The 16,498-nt window shown below is 33.0% G+C and overlaps 1 protein-coding gene and 2 non-coding genes across 3 annotated transcripts; 1 reads left to right on the top strand and 2 right to left on the bottom strand.

Moving 5' to 3' along the window:
* Window positions 1–7,978: 7,978 nt before the first annotated feature.
* On the bottom strand, window positions 7,979–8,052 carry TRNAV-CAC (transfer RNA valine (anticodon CAC)). Its single transcript has one exon. It is a non-coding gene; the product is annotated as a tRNA-Val (tRNA).
* A 6,338-nt stretch (window positions 8,053–14,390) lies between these two features.
* On the bottom strand, window positions 14,391–14,462 carry TRNAQ-CUG (transfer RNA glutamine (anticodon CUG)). Its single transcript has one exon. It is a non-coding gene; the product is annotated as a tRNA-Gln (tRNA).
* Window positions 14,463–14,551: 89 nt separating this feature from the next.
* On the top strand, window positions 14,552–15,667 carry LOC127115924 (transcription termination factor MTERF2, chloroplastic). The gene is made up of 2 exons (XM_051047340.1): window positions 14,552–15,249; window positions 15,406–15,667. Exons 1-2 carry the CDS (start codon window positions 14,615–14,617, stop codon window positions 15,458–15,460), a joined length of 690 nt encoding a protein of 229 aa, XP_050903297.1. The 5' UTR covers window positions 14,552–14,614; the 3' UTR covers window positions 15,461–15,667.
* Window positions 15,668–16,498: the final 831 nt, after the last annotated feature.

Raw genomic sequence — 16,498 nt, 5'->3', positions numbered from 1 at the left:
TTCTTACTGGATTTTTCAATTGTCCTACTGGATTTTTCAATTGTCCTGCTGGATTTATCAAATGGGGTTTGGCAAGATAAATCCCCCACTTGGTAATATGTCCTTTTACAAAGTGTTTTTTTTAGCAAGTCCAACTATTGTGTCTTTAATTTCTATAAACTATCTTGACAATGACTCAATTTTAATGGTTTTGAAGCATCCTTATTAGGGTATCTTTCTTCCCATTCCCTTATATTTTTCTATGTGTTGAACTTTCATTGAATGCTAGCTACTAGCCAGTACTACAAGTAGTTGGAGTTCTAGTGTCAAACTCTGACTTTATTGACGCTCCCTTATCATTATTATGCAAGCTTTTAAAGTAACACTAACACACGTTGCTACTTAACTGACCTTACATTTTCTTTAGAAAATAGAATTAATAGGAAAAGTCACACAATGAATATAAAAAAAAAGATATTATAGCAAGTTCAAACTAGTGTCCAATGATATCAAATATTCTTGATGTCGATACAGCTTGATTTCAAATGATTTTAGACCAAGGCACATGATGGTAATCTTCAACTTTGGATTGTAATTTTAGGGAAATGTGTTGAGGTAACTTTGATATAGTGAACAGTTTTGTCACGTAGTTGTTAAAATTTTAATAGTTTGACTTTCATAATTTTAATGGATAAGTTTAAATATGTTATATAATATAATTACTGATTATGTTATCATATATTTATTACATTTTATTTTAGTAAATGTACTTTGGTCTTTTATTATTATTTAGTATTTTTATTTGGGCTAAGGTAGGGGTTGAAACCAATCCATTAGTATGGTAATTCATGGATTTGGATCACGGCCGATTAGATTTGGTCTCGGTTTCCACAAGAGGAAGATCGTTCAATCTCAAAAGGCATTGATATTTATGAAAAGGGTCTCAGTCCCCACAAGAGGAAGATCGTTCAATCTCAAAAGGCATTGATATTCATGAAAAGATTGACGTTGGACCAGTGATATAATGAGTCCATTATCGAACAAAAGGTTATAGAAAAAGGGAAATAAGAATGATGGACAAGTGACTTCAAATACAAGAAAGAATTTTATAAAACAAAGAATATGCAATGGAATAAATAAAGAATCGAAAATTAGAGTAAATAGAAAAAAATATAAAAAGATAAGGGTTGAGAGAAATGCACCAAGATTTATACACGATCGACCTAATCACTTGTTCTATTATTGTCCCTAAGAACTTCTTCTTAAGAGTTTCTACTATATGGGGGATTTTTACATGTTATATCCATGAACGTTCTTACAACCATATCAGGAGTTTTATAATGGATATCCTCCGAACCAAACACAAGATTTTACAATAGAACAACTTGAGAACGAGAGATGGCTTTTACCCCTGGCCGAGCTCAGGAACCAAACTGAGATTTTGATAGAAAATCTCATGAACCAAGCAAGATCTTTTACACTTGACTAATCTCACAAACCAAACAGAGATTTTCACAGATAATCTCAAAAACCAAACAAAATCTATTACTAGTTTAACTCATGAACCAAACAACAACTTCTCACAAGAGATATTACACAAGCGACAAAAGTCCTATTGAGTAAATTACAAGAATAACCAAAATACTAGAACAAAAGCCTTCACTAATATTTTTCACTCTCAAAGCACTAAGGCAATTTAGTGGGAAAAAAAGAGATAGAGAGAGTAGAAAGTAAGAAAGTATATAAAAATGTGTTTTGTGGTGCGTTTTAAAAGTGAGGAGAAGCCCTATGTTTATAGGAGAAAATTTTATCTCAAAATGGAAAAAGATCCATGGGCCTTTAAATGACATAATCGATTAAACTATATGGTTAATCGATTATGAGCTTCAAAATATGACAACCCTTATTCCCAAATAGGAAACCCTATAAAATCTAGTGTCTTATCGATTATGAGTGTTCATAATCGATTAAAAATATTGATGTCCTTCTCTAATAGATTAGCTAAGGTCCTTAATCGATTAAGTAGTGTATAAAGGCTTCTTAAATGACTAAGACCACTTTTGGTCAATCCCACAAGCACTTTGATGGTTCCTATATAGGTTTTAAGGCCTTTTAGAAAATTTAGAGAGGTTTAAAACACTTTTAGATAAGTGTAAGCATTTCCTTAGTACTTTAGGAATTACTCTAATATCTTTACAATACTCCGATCACTCGGAAAAGGATCCGATGAACTTTCACACTTCCTCTCTTTTATAATATTTAAAGTTTCAAGATCACTTGCTAAATTCATCATAGATTCAAAACTTCATAAGGAACTTGGTTTCTTCTAACTGATGAGACATGATTGAGCTTCTTTATAGATACCATAATAAGAGATTTATTAGCAGAGATCGTCAAGGATTCCTCCAAACGTCGCTTTACATTAGGTGTTATCTTTAAGAGATTGGTTTTGACATCTTGATCTCACAAGCAGAACATATTGATCATCTTGATGATTACTTTAGATAAATACTTCACATCGTAGTATTTCATCGTCTAAACATTATGATCATTTGAGTGATGCAACACATATACCTGAAAGCACATAGGTCCACATTCTCCCTCGTTTTTTAGGATGACAACAATTCTCTTAGAGAGGTGGAGAAAACAAAGAAATAGATAACAAATTAGAGTGGTTAAACTCCCCATGACAAATATGAAGGGTATATTATATTCCTTTTGAGAGTATACTTCTTCCCTTTAGTATTAATAAAAATGAAGGAATAATAAACAAAGAAAGAAACATATTCAAGCACATAGATCAAAAATTTCAAATAAGGGATATAAAATATAGATTCAATTTCCATAAACAAATAAGTTATTAAACAAAAGGATAATACTGTTACAGAGGGAAAAGGTACTGAAAGAGAAATCAAAAGACAAGTAAAGAAAACAAGCAAGCAAGCAAGTGAAGATTACTTAGTGTACTCATCATCATCACTGAAAAATTGATGGCAACAAAATTTGAGAGACCTGGTGCACCAGAAATCTAATATTGTTGTTGGTCATTATTTGTTCTTTGATTAGAGTTTGAATGAGAGCTTTGGTCGGAGGAGTTTGAGGGATTTTGTAGTCGAAATCGTCCAGAGTTGAAGGTCCTTTTTCATGAGGTGCTTACTATTGAGCTTGTTGACTTTGAGAGGATCTTATGAATTTGTGAGGATTTTGAGTCAACAATCTATTGTTGATCTCAATATTCATTTTTCCCACTACATCATTTCCTATCATGGCAGAGTTTTCCGAAGATTCCTCATCCTCGACCTTGAAGCCAATATGCTGCAAGATTATTATTATCAAGTGACCATATGGTAACCATATAATCCATTTTATTTTGTTCCCCGTCATGTAATGAATCACTGCATTGGCCTAATTTGTATTAACTTTGTTGACCAATAACCAAGATATGCCAACATCAACTTTTGACAATTGCCCCAAGTTATGTTTTCTTGGAACGAGAATGAGGTTCCCCACATAGTGAATGAGATGAATGTATGGGCGCACATTACCCATAAGAAAATGAGAAGGAACACCACCAGTTGGATATAGCATGAAGGAATGAGAAAGAGTAACAAAAATTTATTCACCTTGATTTAATTCATTATAGAGGGATCTAGAGCAAGGAAGATTGATGATCTTGGAAAATAATTCAAAATATATAGAAATATGATGCTTTCAAACTTTAGAGGTAATAATACCGTATGCATATCTAAGGTTGGCAAAAAAACATCCTTATTAGAGTCAGAAAGATCTCCCCCGACACGTCGTTGATGAAGCTTTTCATATTTACCTCATCGAACATCTTGAAGAACTCACATCCTTTTAAAACACTCACATCCAAAAAGTTTGATGTTAAGATCTCTCTGGTAGCATATTCCCTGTTGAATTTATTTTCTTGCTCTAGAGGTGAGAAGTCTTTGGAGAAATATGCTAGAGCATAAGAACTTGTAGATGTTCTAAATCTTTTTGATGCCATGATGATGAATTAAGAAGAAGATTATTACTCATACGAACTTATAAAAACACAACCACTAGAGATCAAGAAAGAGAAGAAAAGAATGTAGGAAAATATAAGAAGAAGGGAAAGAGAAATACCACTTACATAGGTCCAAAATAATCGGTTATATGGCCTTATAATCGATTAAAGCAATTAATATCGTTAATAATGATGATTGATTGATGGCGTCACACACATATTAAGGTTATAATCGACTAAGCCATTAGGTTAAATCGATTATAGGCATAAATTCTGAATTTTAAAAAGTGCCTAATCAGTTAGATCTTTAGGGCTAATCGATTAAATCACCCTTTTTCATCTTCCTTGGAATTTTGGGCCTTTGATGGAAATAGGCTTGTCTCCTTACTTTTTTGCACCCCTTTCTCACCAAGTTTGTACCTCTTTGCTTGATTTCTCATTTTTTATTCACAAATTTGCTAAAATTGCATATTTATCTTTAAATAGGAATTTTAGTAATAATGAAATAAATTCACTAAGTATATATAAGACCACTTGCTAGAGGATTTGATCAGAGCTTTCTTATTTAATCTTTATCAAGTGTTTTTCCTTGAGACATCTCAAGGAATATTGAGAAACTCACTTATTATAAGGGAGCGATATGATATTGTCGAATCACGAGAGTTATCTCAAATTCTTCATGGGTGACAAGATCATTAAAGATCATTCACCTCAAACTTTCAAGAAGTTCCAAGAACATCTTGATCATCAAAGCCATAATATCTTGATCAAAGACCATTAAGACCACCAAACATCATATTGACAAAAATTATCAAGTCCATCTTTTTTTAGTATACTCAAAGTATACCGATTCTTTGCACAACTTGTCTAAAATTTCAATTAGTCCTTATAAAGCTGCAAAGTATTCATGCAAACTACATTAGTTTTTCATCTTTGGTACCCAAATATTCTTGGTTTTTGGTGCATTAGTGAGTTTAAGAGTTCTAGAGTTATTTACTTTAGACCATCTTGATTAATTTAATTTTGTATAACAAAAAGTTTCCAAATGACTGAGCTTATTACAAAAATTACATTTAAAAGTCAGGCGATTATATTTCTTCCTTGCATGATAGATATTACTAAATCATCTATTCGATTTATAACCTAAGCCATTTTATTGTACGAAGCTCTTTGATAAGAAAGAAATTAAATCTAACTTATCTTTACCCTTAGTAAATTTTTCTACAGTTTCATGCAAACCGATTACCTCATTTCTTAAAGATTCACATGTTTCACACTTAAATCTAACTTATCTTTACCCTTATATGATTTTAAATATTCACAGGTTTCACACTAATATCATCTATTTCTTCACCAAAAATTTTATTTTTATCTTCAACGATATTTCTTTCTAATTTTTCATTATCTTTAGTACGCTTAACACTTAACTAAAACATTTGCTTATAGCTTTCATTTTTTACCATAATATCGTTGTCTTCTTTTGTGGTTTTGATGCACACATGTTCTTCTTTGTTAGATTCCCTTATTTTAGAGGATACTACGTGAGAATCTTATGTACTATCAGGAATATTGTTAAAGACATTTTGCATAAGTTTCTTCATTTTATATCTTGTTCATGTGAATCTCCATATGTTTTGATGATGACCTTTAAAAGATTCTTCTTGATGAAGTATCTTCATCATTTCTTCTCTCATAGATTAAAATATTCTACTGGATGAAGCTTCTTTATTTCTTATCTTAAAGATTAAAATGGATGAAGCTTCTTTATCATTTCCATCGGACGATGACTCTTAGGATGATCATTCATTTATCATGATTGTTCTTTCAAAACACACATTTAAGGTTGATCCTTCAATTATTTCTATTGGTGATGAAGAAGATGAATCTTCTAATGTTCTTGAATCTTTCAAAATCTAGATTAATTTATCGAGCTTCTCAATGATCTAATTCTTCTTGGTTTTCTTTTAAAACTCAATAAACACATTTCTCTCTTTTGAATCAAATATTAGATCATATTCTGACCCCAATTCTTGAATGTGAGATATATGTTAGATAAATCTTTTAACACAACCTCCAAAGATTCCAATATTTGAGCACCATCTATGAAGATGACCTTAATATTCATTTGGTGTTTCATTTTCTTGGATATGTATGTTCATTCTCTCATGTACGATCTTAGGAAAATCTCCATGAATCATCTCAAGAGTCTCTCATGCTTCTTTATCCGAAATACAATTAAAAACATAAAGGTACTCTATGGTGCTTAGAGTATTCATCATCAATTAATTATCTTTAAAACCGAGTTTCACTTTTCACTTATATTCTTCGATCTAAAGAAAATTAGGTTTATTTACTACCTTATTATCAACACAATAAGTAGGAATGCACATACCATTGATAATAAATCCGTCATTACAAAATCATTTGCTTCAACAAAAAATTTCATTATGGCTTTCCATGATTCAAACCTTTCACCATCAAACAGGGGATATGTATTCATGAAAAGATCTTTGTTAAAAACAAAAGTATTTGCATTCATCATTCTTTCGCATGAGATGATTAGTCTTATAACAAGAGTTAAGCTTTGGTGTCACTCATTGAATAAGTGTCTCCAAACCCAAGAGGGGATAAATTGTGTGAGTTTAAAAATGATGTCCAATTAAAAATTATTTGATAAATAAAGATATTCAAAACAATTTTAAAAATAAAAATAAAGAATATGAAGTGAAATAAATAAAGGATAAAGAATCATTTATGTTAGATCTTACTTATAGTGATTTAATGTTTAAACTTAGGTCTGCGATGCATCAAACCTATTGGATCATCAAAATTCCAATTACGCTTTGAATGAAGTTCTATGTAATCAAGGCAAGTTGGCGCGTGCCTCACTTCCCATGTACTAGTAATTCTTAATCTACATTCTTATTACTTTTTTTTGCAAGGAGAGTGGAATTTTAAGAGAAAAATTTAAAAAATTTATAGAATTTATTATTCTATATATTTGGGTAACGTTTTGGGATTATGATTGATTCCTAGAAAATAAGAGATTGACTCATTAATTGAAAATAAAATAAAATATACTTTTATAAATTTAAAGATTTATTTTATTATAACTTCATTTATGATCTCTTAGTGTGATTATATATATATATATATATATATATATATATATATATATATATATATATATATATATATATATATATATATATATATAAAAGATAGGTAAAAAAATAATTATAATTTTATAATAAATATTTTTGTTAGTTTTCTATTTAAAAATAAAAATAAATAATATTTTCATTCTACCACATACACCTCAAATCAAATTAGATCGAATGAAAAATAAAAAATTGAATAAAAATTTTCATCGTGCTCCATTCCATTCAATCAATTTTTTTGTAAATTCAAATGAAATCTCATTAATTACCCTATCATCCATATATTTTAAAAAATTAACACTTAAAAACTATGTCTAATAGAATTCAAATTCAAATTCAAATTTACTAACTATATCCTATTTAATGAGTAAATAAATCTGATACGCATATTCCTTGCACACTCTCGGCCTAAAGTTACCAAGAATGTAGAAATTCAAATTGAGAAAATTCATATATTAAAAGTGTATGAATGTAACAAAAAAAATAGACTACACATAAGCAAGCAAGTAAAGAGAGTTGTAAAAATACTTCTACCATGTAGTACACCTTCAAAAAAAAAACTTTTTTGGATACAACTTCATCCTTCATTTTCTAATATGAAAGTGTACAAATCCTAAGCATAGATAGCAATTAATTGTGATAGATGGTAGTATTCAATTTCACAACCAACTTTTTATTTCAATCAATATATCCTTATCAGCAGCATCTCTTCACCATACAAGGTGTACTTATATAACATCAAATATTGCTTGCTTAATCCATGCCTTTCTCCAACATAGAATCTGCAAAATTACAAAGAAACAAAAATATATCAGAAAAAGTATTATGTCTGAGCCCAGGTTCGAACTGGGGACCTCTAGTGTGTGAGACTAGCGTGATAACCGACTACACCACCCAGACCTTGTTGTTGAAACTTCTTCAAGAAATTTAATACAACCGTAAATTTACTTCAGCAACAAAAAGAAGTAACCTTGGGTAAGGTTCAGTTACCTGGACCGCATCTAATCTGGCACTTTCTCTCACACCTTGCCGTAAGCCTTGCTGCATGTCACATAAATTTTAATTAGTAGTAAGAAAATGAAAATAAAAAACATAGAAGAAGAAAATTAATTAATTAATTAATTAATTAATTAAGTATAAATAAAAGGTTGAGAAGAGTAACAAACAGTCTCTTGAAACGCATGCAGTGGAGCAACCATCTAAGCAATCAGAAGCATCTGGAACAACGTTATCCATTTGAGAAAATACTATAAGAAATACTAAAAGCATCATAGAAACCACTGAATTCTTCTTCATCATTTTCACTTCACGTTCACACCTTTACTTTGTTTCTTGATGAAAATATCTAGGTCTCTTTCTAGGTATTTATTGATTGTTGTTTTAGAAAATGACCATAATGATGAGAGGAAACTACGAAAATGCCAAGTTATGATTAATGCATAGCACATTACACGTGTGCACCAATAACTACGTATATGGCCTTCTATCTACCCCTAAGCCGCCTATGTTGAATTGCATATTTAAGACACAAGAAAATTATCTAGTGTTTCAAAATCTTTATAGCAAAAATGATTGTTCAATAGTTGTTGTGGCGACAGGCATAATCAATGCTAATTTAAAAAACTTGTAATGTAATTCATAAATAAATTGCTACTCCTATCTAGTTTCAACTAATTTTTTTTAAAGTTCACTTATCCCTTTCAAAAGGATGCAAATTCAACGCTTGTATGCATATTATTGATGTAATTTCAAAATGATTATCAAGTATCACCAAATTAGTTAGATAAAATTTATTTGAACAAGATACTTGCACACAAATAAGTCATACAAATGAGCAATCGATTGTTTGTCTCATTAAAACGATTGCTAAGTTTTGAAGGTGCATGTCCACACTAATGTATACTAATTCAATGCAATTGTGATGCTTTATTTTGATAAATTGAGGATTACCTCCACGTTTTGATTTTTCATGAAAAAATATATCATCCATATTTGGAACATGAGGATCACGTTAAATGATAAATAAACTTATATCCTCCAATAAAGGTTCTCATCCATCATTTCTTTGAGTTTGTAATTGTTTTTTTTTTATGTTAACCAAGTACATAACTTTGATGATGTATGGATCTTTCTTTTGCAATGCTTGTGATAACTCATTTTGAAATACCAAAGAGATTTTATCAAATGCTCGAACATACAACAAATTCGTCATCAGACTTTATTAATTTCCGAAGGAAAGGGAAAACATCGATAAAACTCGGGGGAAAGAGATATGCTGAGTAAGAAAGTCGGTTATGTAAGGGGAAGGTATTAGCACCTCTTACATCCATAGGAACCATTTTGATTGTTCTTACTCGAATAGGTGTGATATCTAAAGATACTCGCAAAAGAATAAGGGAAAAGAAAGAGATAGATAAAGTGCTTGGTGAGGATTGGGACCCTCATGCCTACATATCCTCATAGTGCAATGAGGAATTCAGAGTTCCGTAGTTCAAAGAACTAGTAGTGGGAGATGAAAAAGAAGTTGTGATCAAAGTATGGTCTAAAACAAAGGATAATGTTGTTTGAACTCCAACAAGGGGTGAAATATGAACCCAAGAGTAAAACTGGAGTTGACCAATATGTGGACTAGCCGGAAGCGTCTGCCACTATATGGTATAGCCGAAAACAAAGGGAATTAAGTGTTTGGGTACGAGCCAAACAACTCTTGGTTCACAAGGTGACACAAGATGGAGCTCAAAGAGGTAGTGTATTTGGCTCAAAGATAGGGTATATCACATGAAGTGAATGAAGGTAGAATATGGATGCATCATGGAGATGAACATAATGAATGACCAAAGTCAAATAATTGAATAATTTGGTGACAAGTGACTGAAGAGGTATAATTTGAAACCAAATATAAGGATATATATTGGAGTCCATATAAGAAATGGAATTTGTACCATAGAGGGAATGACATCTTAGCCAAAAGAAGGAATTAAATGTTTGTGTACAAGCCAAACAACTATGGATACAAATGCGGATTTGCCAATATATGATCCTAAAAGGGTGTATATGGAATTCCAAAGAAAATGTATCTAATTTCAAATAAATAGTATGTCACTAGGGTGAACGGTTCAATGATCGAAGGTAGGTAATGGACCGTGAAAGATATGAGTGGTGCCCTAAGGCGGAAGGAGGAATAATTAGGAGTATGTTCGCCAAGGATTCACATCCTCGTGCCTACGTATTCTCATTATGCAATGAGAAAGTAAGAGCATTCGTAGTTCGTGGAACTACGAGATCAAAGGGAGATTGAAAATGATGAAAAGTATAACTTTCACCAACAGAATGGTATCAAAGGAACCCATAAAGGGAAAGTGAACTTTGAACCAAAGAGTAAACCGACGTCTTAGCCAAAAAGAATGAATTAAATGTCTGGGTACGATCCAAATAACTCTAGGTTCACAAGGTGGACTTCCGCTATATCGTCCTAAAAGGGTATATACGAGGCCCCAAAAGAAAGTATTATTGTGTACAAGGAACAATAGTATATCAATGGTTGTGGAACAAATAGTTTGAGATCAAAGAAGAATGGTATCTTGGATCCATGGAGGAGATAGACTCTGAACCGAAGAGTAAACATGCGTCTTAGTCGAAAAGAATGAATTAAATGTTTGGGTACAATCCAAACAACTCTTGATCCATGAGGTGGAGTGTTGTTATATCGTCATAAAAGGATGTATATGGAGTCCAAGGAGAAGTATATTTTATCTAAAAAAGATGGTATTGATTGAATGAATGAAGAATGATGGATTAATAAATAGGGTAGCTCGCGAAGAATCTGAATTCTCTTGCCTACGTATTCTCATAGCACAATGAGAAAGTCAGAGCTTTCGTAGTTCAGCCCACTAGGGCTGACCGCAAGATGATCGACACAAAAGAAGTGATTGGTTGATACTGGAATATGAAGATGCTTGACAGTTGATTGATAAGAATCACACTATAGTCTATGCATAAGGGTGAATGCTTTAAATAGCTAGGGCCTACGCCCCGTACACAAAGTCACTCTAGACAAGGGTAGGAGAAACTCCCTCTCATCATTCCTATTACTTAAGGGTCATGGCGTATGATACTTATCATAACTGACAAGTTGTTGGAGAAGAATCCTCATTGTTGCTCCTTGAGTTGATTTTACTTTGTATGAAGAAGACTTGGTAATTTACTCGATTCGTATTGCACTAAAGTCTATGAATAAGGGAGAATGCTTTGAATAGATAGGGCCTAAGCCCCGTACACAAAGTCACTCTAGACGAGGATAGGAGAAACTCCTTCTCATCATTCCTTATTACTTAAGGCTCGTGTCATACGATTTGAATCGTATTTACCAAGTGTTGACCTTTGATTTATCTTGTATAATCCGCTGCTCGATGTGACTGGGATATCTTGCATGAAAGACTGGTCTTGAAGCTTGGAGATCCACAATGTTAGAATTAGTCTTATCAAGTGATCAAGTGACTTTTGATCACTTGAAGGGACTGTGGGGTTATACATGATCAAAGGGTTTAATTGATCAAAATTGTCGTTGATCAATTTGAATCGTATGGTTTGAATTGGCTTGAAACTCATGATTAATCCTAATCTAAAGGTTAGAATTATATTCACAGACTATTGCTAAGGGAGCATGCAATTGTTAATCAATGATTGATTAAAAATTCTAAGACAAAATTCCTAAAGGAGCATGTTATTTACAATTAAACCCCATGGTTAAAATTGACAGATTATATGGGTGATCAATTAGAAAATAAATTTTAAAATTAAACTAATTGTTTCTAATTTTGTAACTAACACAATTAATTCTAATCATGTTGATATCCTAATTCTAATATCCCTGAAATTTTAATCAAGTTAAAACCTAATTAAAACTCTAATTAGCCCAATTAACAACAATTAAAAGGCTAAAACAATAACTAACCAATTAAAACAATTAACAAAAGAACTAAAATAAAAGAATGGGCCCTGTTTTAGGGGTATGGCCCTGAACCTAGGGGGCAGCAAGCAGATCAGGGCCTGCTTGAGCAAATGGGGCGCATGCCCTATTGCAAGGCCCAATATTCCCTTTCAGGGCAGACAATGGGTGCAATGGGAATGATATGAGATCCGCTTGGGCTCAAGCCCAACCCAAGTCCAAGTTAAGACCAAGTCATCTTAGAACCAAACTCCAGCGCTCATGAAGCTCGACACTCGCTCACAAAACATGACCGAAACATAAAACTCTTCGTTGCACCGAAAATCGCATCTGGCGACAATAGAGGCTCAAAATCCCTAATCTAAACTTCAAATTACTCGTCTCATTATGCTCTAACAAATCCCCAAACGCACTCACTCAGATTCCCCTCAAAAAGTCCAAATCAATGCGATTACAGGAAGAACCCTAGGAGCGAAGAAACGGAAACTAGATTCTTATATGGAGGAACCAAGACCTATATTCTTAAGGATTTGCTTCACGTGACCAAACCTCGCATAATTCAACGAGATTCAATACTCAAGGAGGAAGAACAAAGACTTACCTGCCTGAGATAATGAGTTTCCCAATTCGCTCGTAGTGTGATTTGAAGGAGATGACGTACACGGATCAAGCAACTTTAGGAGGACCTGAAATTCGTAAGTGCTTTCGATTCCTCCATGTTTCTGATTTCTTTTACTCTTCTTTTTCTACTCCGGTTCTGTAGTTTGTAGGAAGGTGTGGTTCTCCTTGCGTTACCATTGCTTGTGTGAGCAGATTGAGGTCAGCAATAGAGAGGTCTAGCTCTTATCGTTTCAGAGCTTCAACACGAACTTCTGAGCGACAATGGAGATAGAGAGCTTTAGGTGAGGGGTAGGATTTTGGTGAAGCCGTGACTGGTTGAGCAATAGTGAGAGTATTAGACTAAGTTGAGATAATTTCTAGCAGTCAAAATTCAGGACCTTGTGATGAATAATGCAACTCTGGATTTATAGGCTTTCCAAATACATAATCACTCACAATGTTTACTCCTTCATGGCAGACTTAGTTGGATGTTAACTAACTCTATTAGTTATCAATAATTGTGCCAAATTCATGTCATCAATGAACACCCACCATTGTTTAACTATAGTACGCCCCAGGAACCATTGCTTCGTTTCTAAAACGACTCAATGGCCCAATTTGGGAAACTATACTGTCCCCAATTCACCCAACCCCAACACCCTAACTACGATGACATGGGCACCGAACTCCATTACGGAAGCGCCGTTGGTCAGAGCCCCTCCGAATATTGGGAGCAAATGATGACACATCTGTCAAATACCGCTGGAACTTCCGCCGGACCTTCCAACCAGCCATCGCTCGATCAGGTCAGCACCCAAAGACCACAAACACCTCAAGAAAATCGTGGGAGACCTCGGAGACAAACTAACGCACCGGGATGTGGAATGGGGGACGTTATAATCGGGTCGGTCATTAGTTTATTGTCAGTTCAATGTAATCAATTATTAATCTTCAATGAATTTATTTATTTTTATTACTATTTCTTAATTATTAAATAATAAAAATTAAATATTAATAATTAAAAAAATTAAAAAATTAAAAAGAAAAATAAGAGGGGGTGTATACGCCAGATGAATTGGCGCATACACCAACCAAGTGCACCTAGGCGCCACTAGCATTGACGCTTCCTCATGAGGCCCAATGTAGGCGCCACTAGCATTGGCGTCTCCTCATGAGGAGCCCAATGCATGCGCCAATGCTATTGGCGCCTCCTCTTAGTGCATTGGGGGTGCGCCAATTTATCTGGCGCATCCTCTACAAAACCTGATTATTATGGTAATTTTTTTGAATAATTGGTTATTTTGAAAAAAAAATGAAAAAATGGTTATTTTGAAAAAAAAATCTAAAATAGTTCTACAAAATTAATAAAATATGAAATATTTTTAAAATGATAAAATAGTTCTACAATTAATTAAAAACAAATTTTTGCTTTAAAGGATATTGTACAATGCTAATATATATTCCTTTTTGTGTATATTGACCCATAAATTTGAAATTTAGTATTAAAGATCAATTTTTATATTCAAATAAATTTTAATGACAATTTTATTCTTTTTAAACAATCTTTAATTTGATTTGACGTAAATAAGAGAATTATTAAAACTAAAATTGAGACTTAATACTTTTCAAATAAATATTCTCTCATTGTTTTGAATGAAAGATGAATTAATAAAACCATAAAAATATTAAAAGGTCCCACCGAGAATTGAACTCGGGTTACCAGATTCAGAGTCTGATGTCCTAACCGCTAGACCATGGGACCTTGATGTTGTTGATCCTTCAATATTATTTATTTAACAATAAATATTTATCTTTGTAAATATAGTTCCTCTTCTTCGTAAACATAACCAGAACTGTGGCATCTGTTAACTCTTATCCATTGTTAATTCCTATCACCATTTTCACTTCAAGAAAATGCTTCTTTCATGTCAAAACCACACTCTTTACCTTCCTTCTTCTTCCATCCATTCCGTCAAGAATTCGAAACCCAACATTATAATCAATTGCCAAACCCCAAACGAACAAAACCAACCCATTCCCAGAAGACACAATTCAAAATCCACTTCATTTCTCATCCCCTACCTTTCACACAAAAACAGCGACAATCATCACTCTTCACCCACTGAGCTACAAGACCCAATACCGCATGAAGAAAAAGTGAAGCTTTTAGAACTTTCCTTAGTGAGGAAAAGAACCCCACAATTTCCTGGTTCAATTTATGCTCAATCCCCTAGTGACTCTGATGTGGGTTCTTCTCTTCCTCCTCTTCGTACGCTTTTTAGATCGCGTGATGAAGAAGAAGAGGTCTTAATCATGAAAGCTCTTGAAATTTGTAGGAAGGTTACGGAAGAGGTTTTCAAAGAACAAATGAGAAAGGGTAAATTTGGAATTACTTATACAGACAATTTGGTTTCTAAGTTGGGTGGTTTTGTTGATTATGTTATGATTGAAGTTGCTAACTTGAAAAGATTGCCTCAATATTCTCACTCTACTTTCAACTTACACGCCAAAACTGTTATTGAAGATTCCCAAGTTGTACAACTTATTAGGTATGTTGTTAGTTTTTACTGTTTTCAAGTTGCTGATAAGCTGTTTGATTTATTGTTCATGTGAAAATGAAACAAACCAATTTGTTGTGTGTGTTATTGTTAGTTTTTCTTCATAAGTGTTTGTATTCTGATTGTGTTTTTTCTTCATTTCTATAGATGGTTGAAGCATAATTCTCTATCGTATCCACTGCTTTATATTCTGCAGGATTGATGCTATGTTAACATGGTTGAACGGTTAGCCATATGGACCTTGTTTGGCATGCTTGGCTCTCACCTTGGCATGGCTTACTTATTGCAGGAAGGTTCAATGGACATGCTAGTCATGGATGTATTGTGGGGGATGAATACTATGACATGTTATTGATGTAATGTATGGTGATAATTGAAGAATGGCTTAAGACTTAGGATTGTCCATGGTTGGATTTTATGTAAATTCGGAAAAGCGACATTGTATTAGTTTAAATGTAAGGTTATGTATAGCCATGTGATTTGGAATGTAATTGGATGAAAATATGTATTAACTTGTGTATGGAATTGAACTTTGTCAAAATGTAAGATGTATTGGAATTTTAATGTAATATTGTTTTGGTGTAATTTTCATTGAGATGGAGTTAGAATTTATTGTATGTATGTGTGGTGAATGTGATGTTTAAATTTGGATGAAATGTCATTCGAAACTTGGATTGTTTATGGCTTATGAAGGAATTATGGAAGTGAAATTAGTTTGAAGATGGAAATGAAAGTTTGATCATTAAATGGAAAGTACATTGAATCGGAAGGAGATTGTATTGAATTGAATTTTAATAATATTGAATTGGTTTGTAAATGAAAGGTGTAACACCCTTCTAAAATACCCCAATAATTAATTAATTCAACAAAACATAAATCAGAGTAGATATGCAATTTGAGGGTGTCACACTTGACACTTCACACCATTCACCATAATAACTTGTCATGCTCATTTATTAATCAAAATAAAACATTGCACAATTCGCAGCGGATAGAGATCTAATCAATCATGCAAACCATGTAACACATTACATGTAAAGTTGTTCAACAACCAAAAGGAAAACAAAGTAAACATCCCGTCCCGATGTTACATAGACCAGAGCATGACCCACTAAGGAACTACACTAGACTCCAAGCACTAGCTTCTACTCAATCACTGCTCGTTACCTGAAACATAGTTGTAAGGGTGAGTTCCTCAATCGATATAATAAGCATTATAAAATATCATGTAATGCTAAGT

This window comes from Lathyrus oleraceus, chromosome 1 (genome assembly GCF_024323335.1).
Source record: "Lathyrus oleraceus cultivar Zhongwan6 chromosome 1, CAAS_Psat_ZW6_1.0, whole genome shotgun sequence".
In the NCBI taxonomy this organism is placed as follows: domain Eukaryota; kingdom Viridiplantae; phylum Streptophyta; class Magnoliopsida; order Fabales; family Fabaceae; genus Lathyrus; species Lathyrus oleraceus.
This window is presented reverse-complemented; position numbering and strand designations above follow the sequence as displayed.

Excerpts from the sequence above, each read along its gene's own strand:
- LOC127115924 (XM_051047340.1), top strand. The coding sequence starts at position 14,615 with ATGCTTCTTTCATGTCAAAACCACACTCTTTACCTTCCTTCTTCTTCC. Across the intron at positions 15,250-15,405 it reads CAAGTTGTACAACTTATTAG|ATGGTTGAAGCATAATTCTC; the intron begins GTATGTTGTTAG and ends TCATTTCTATAG.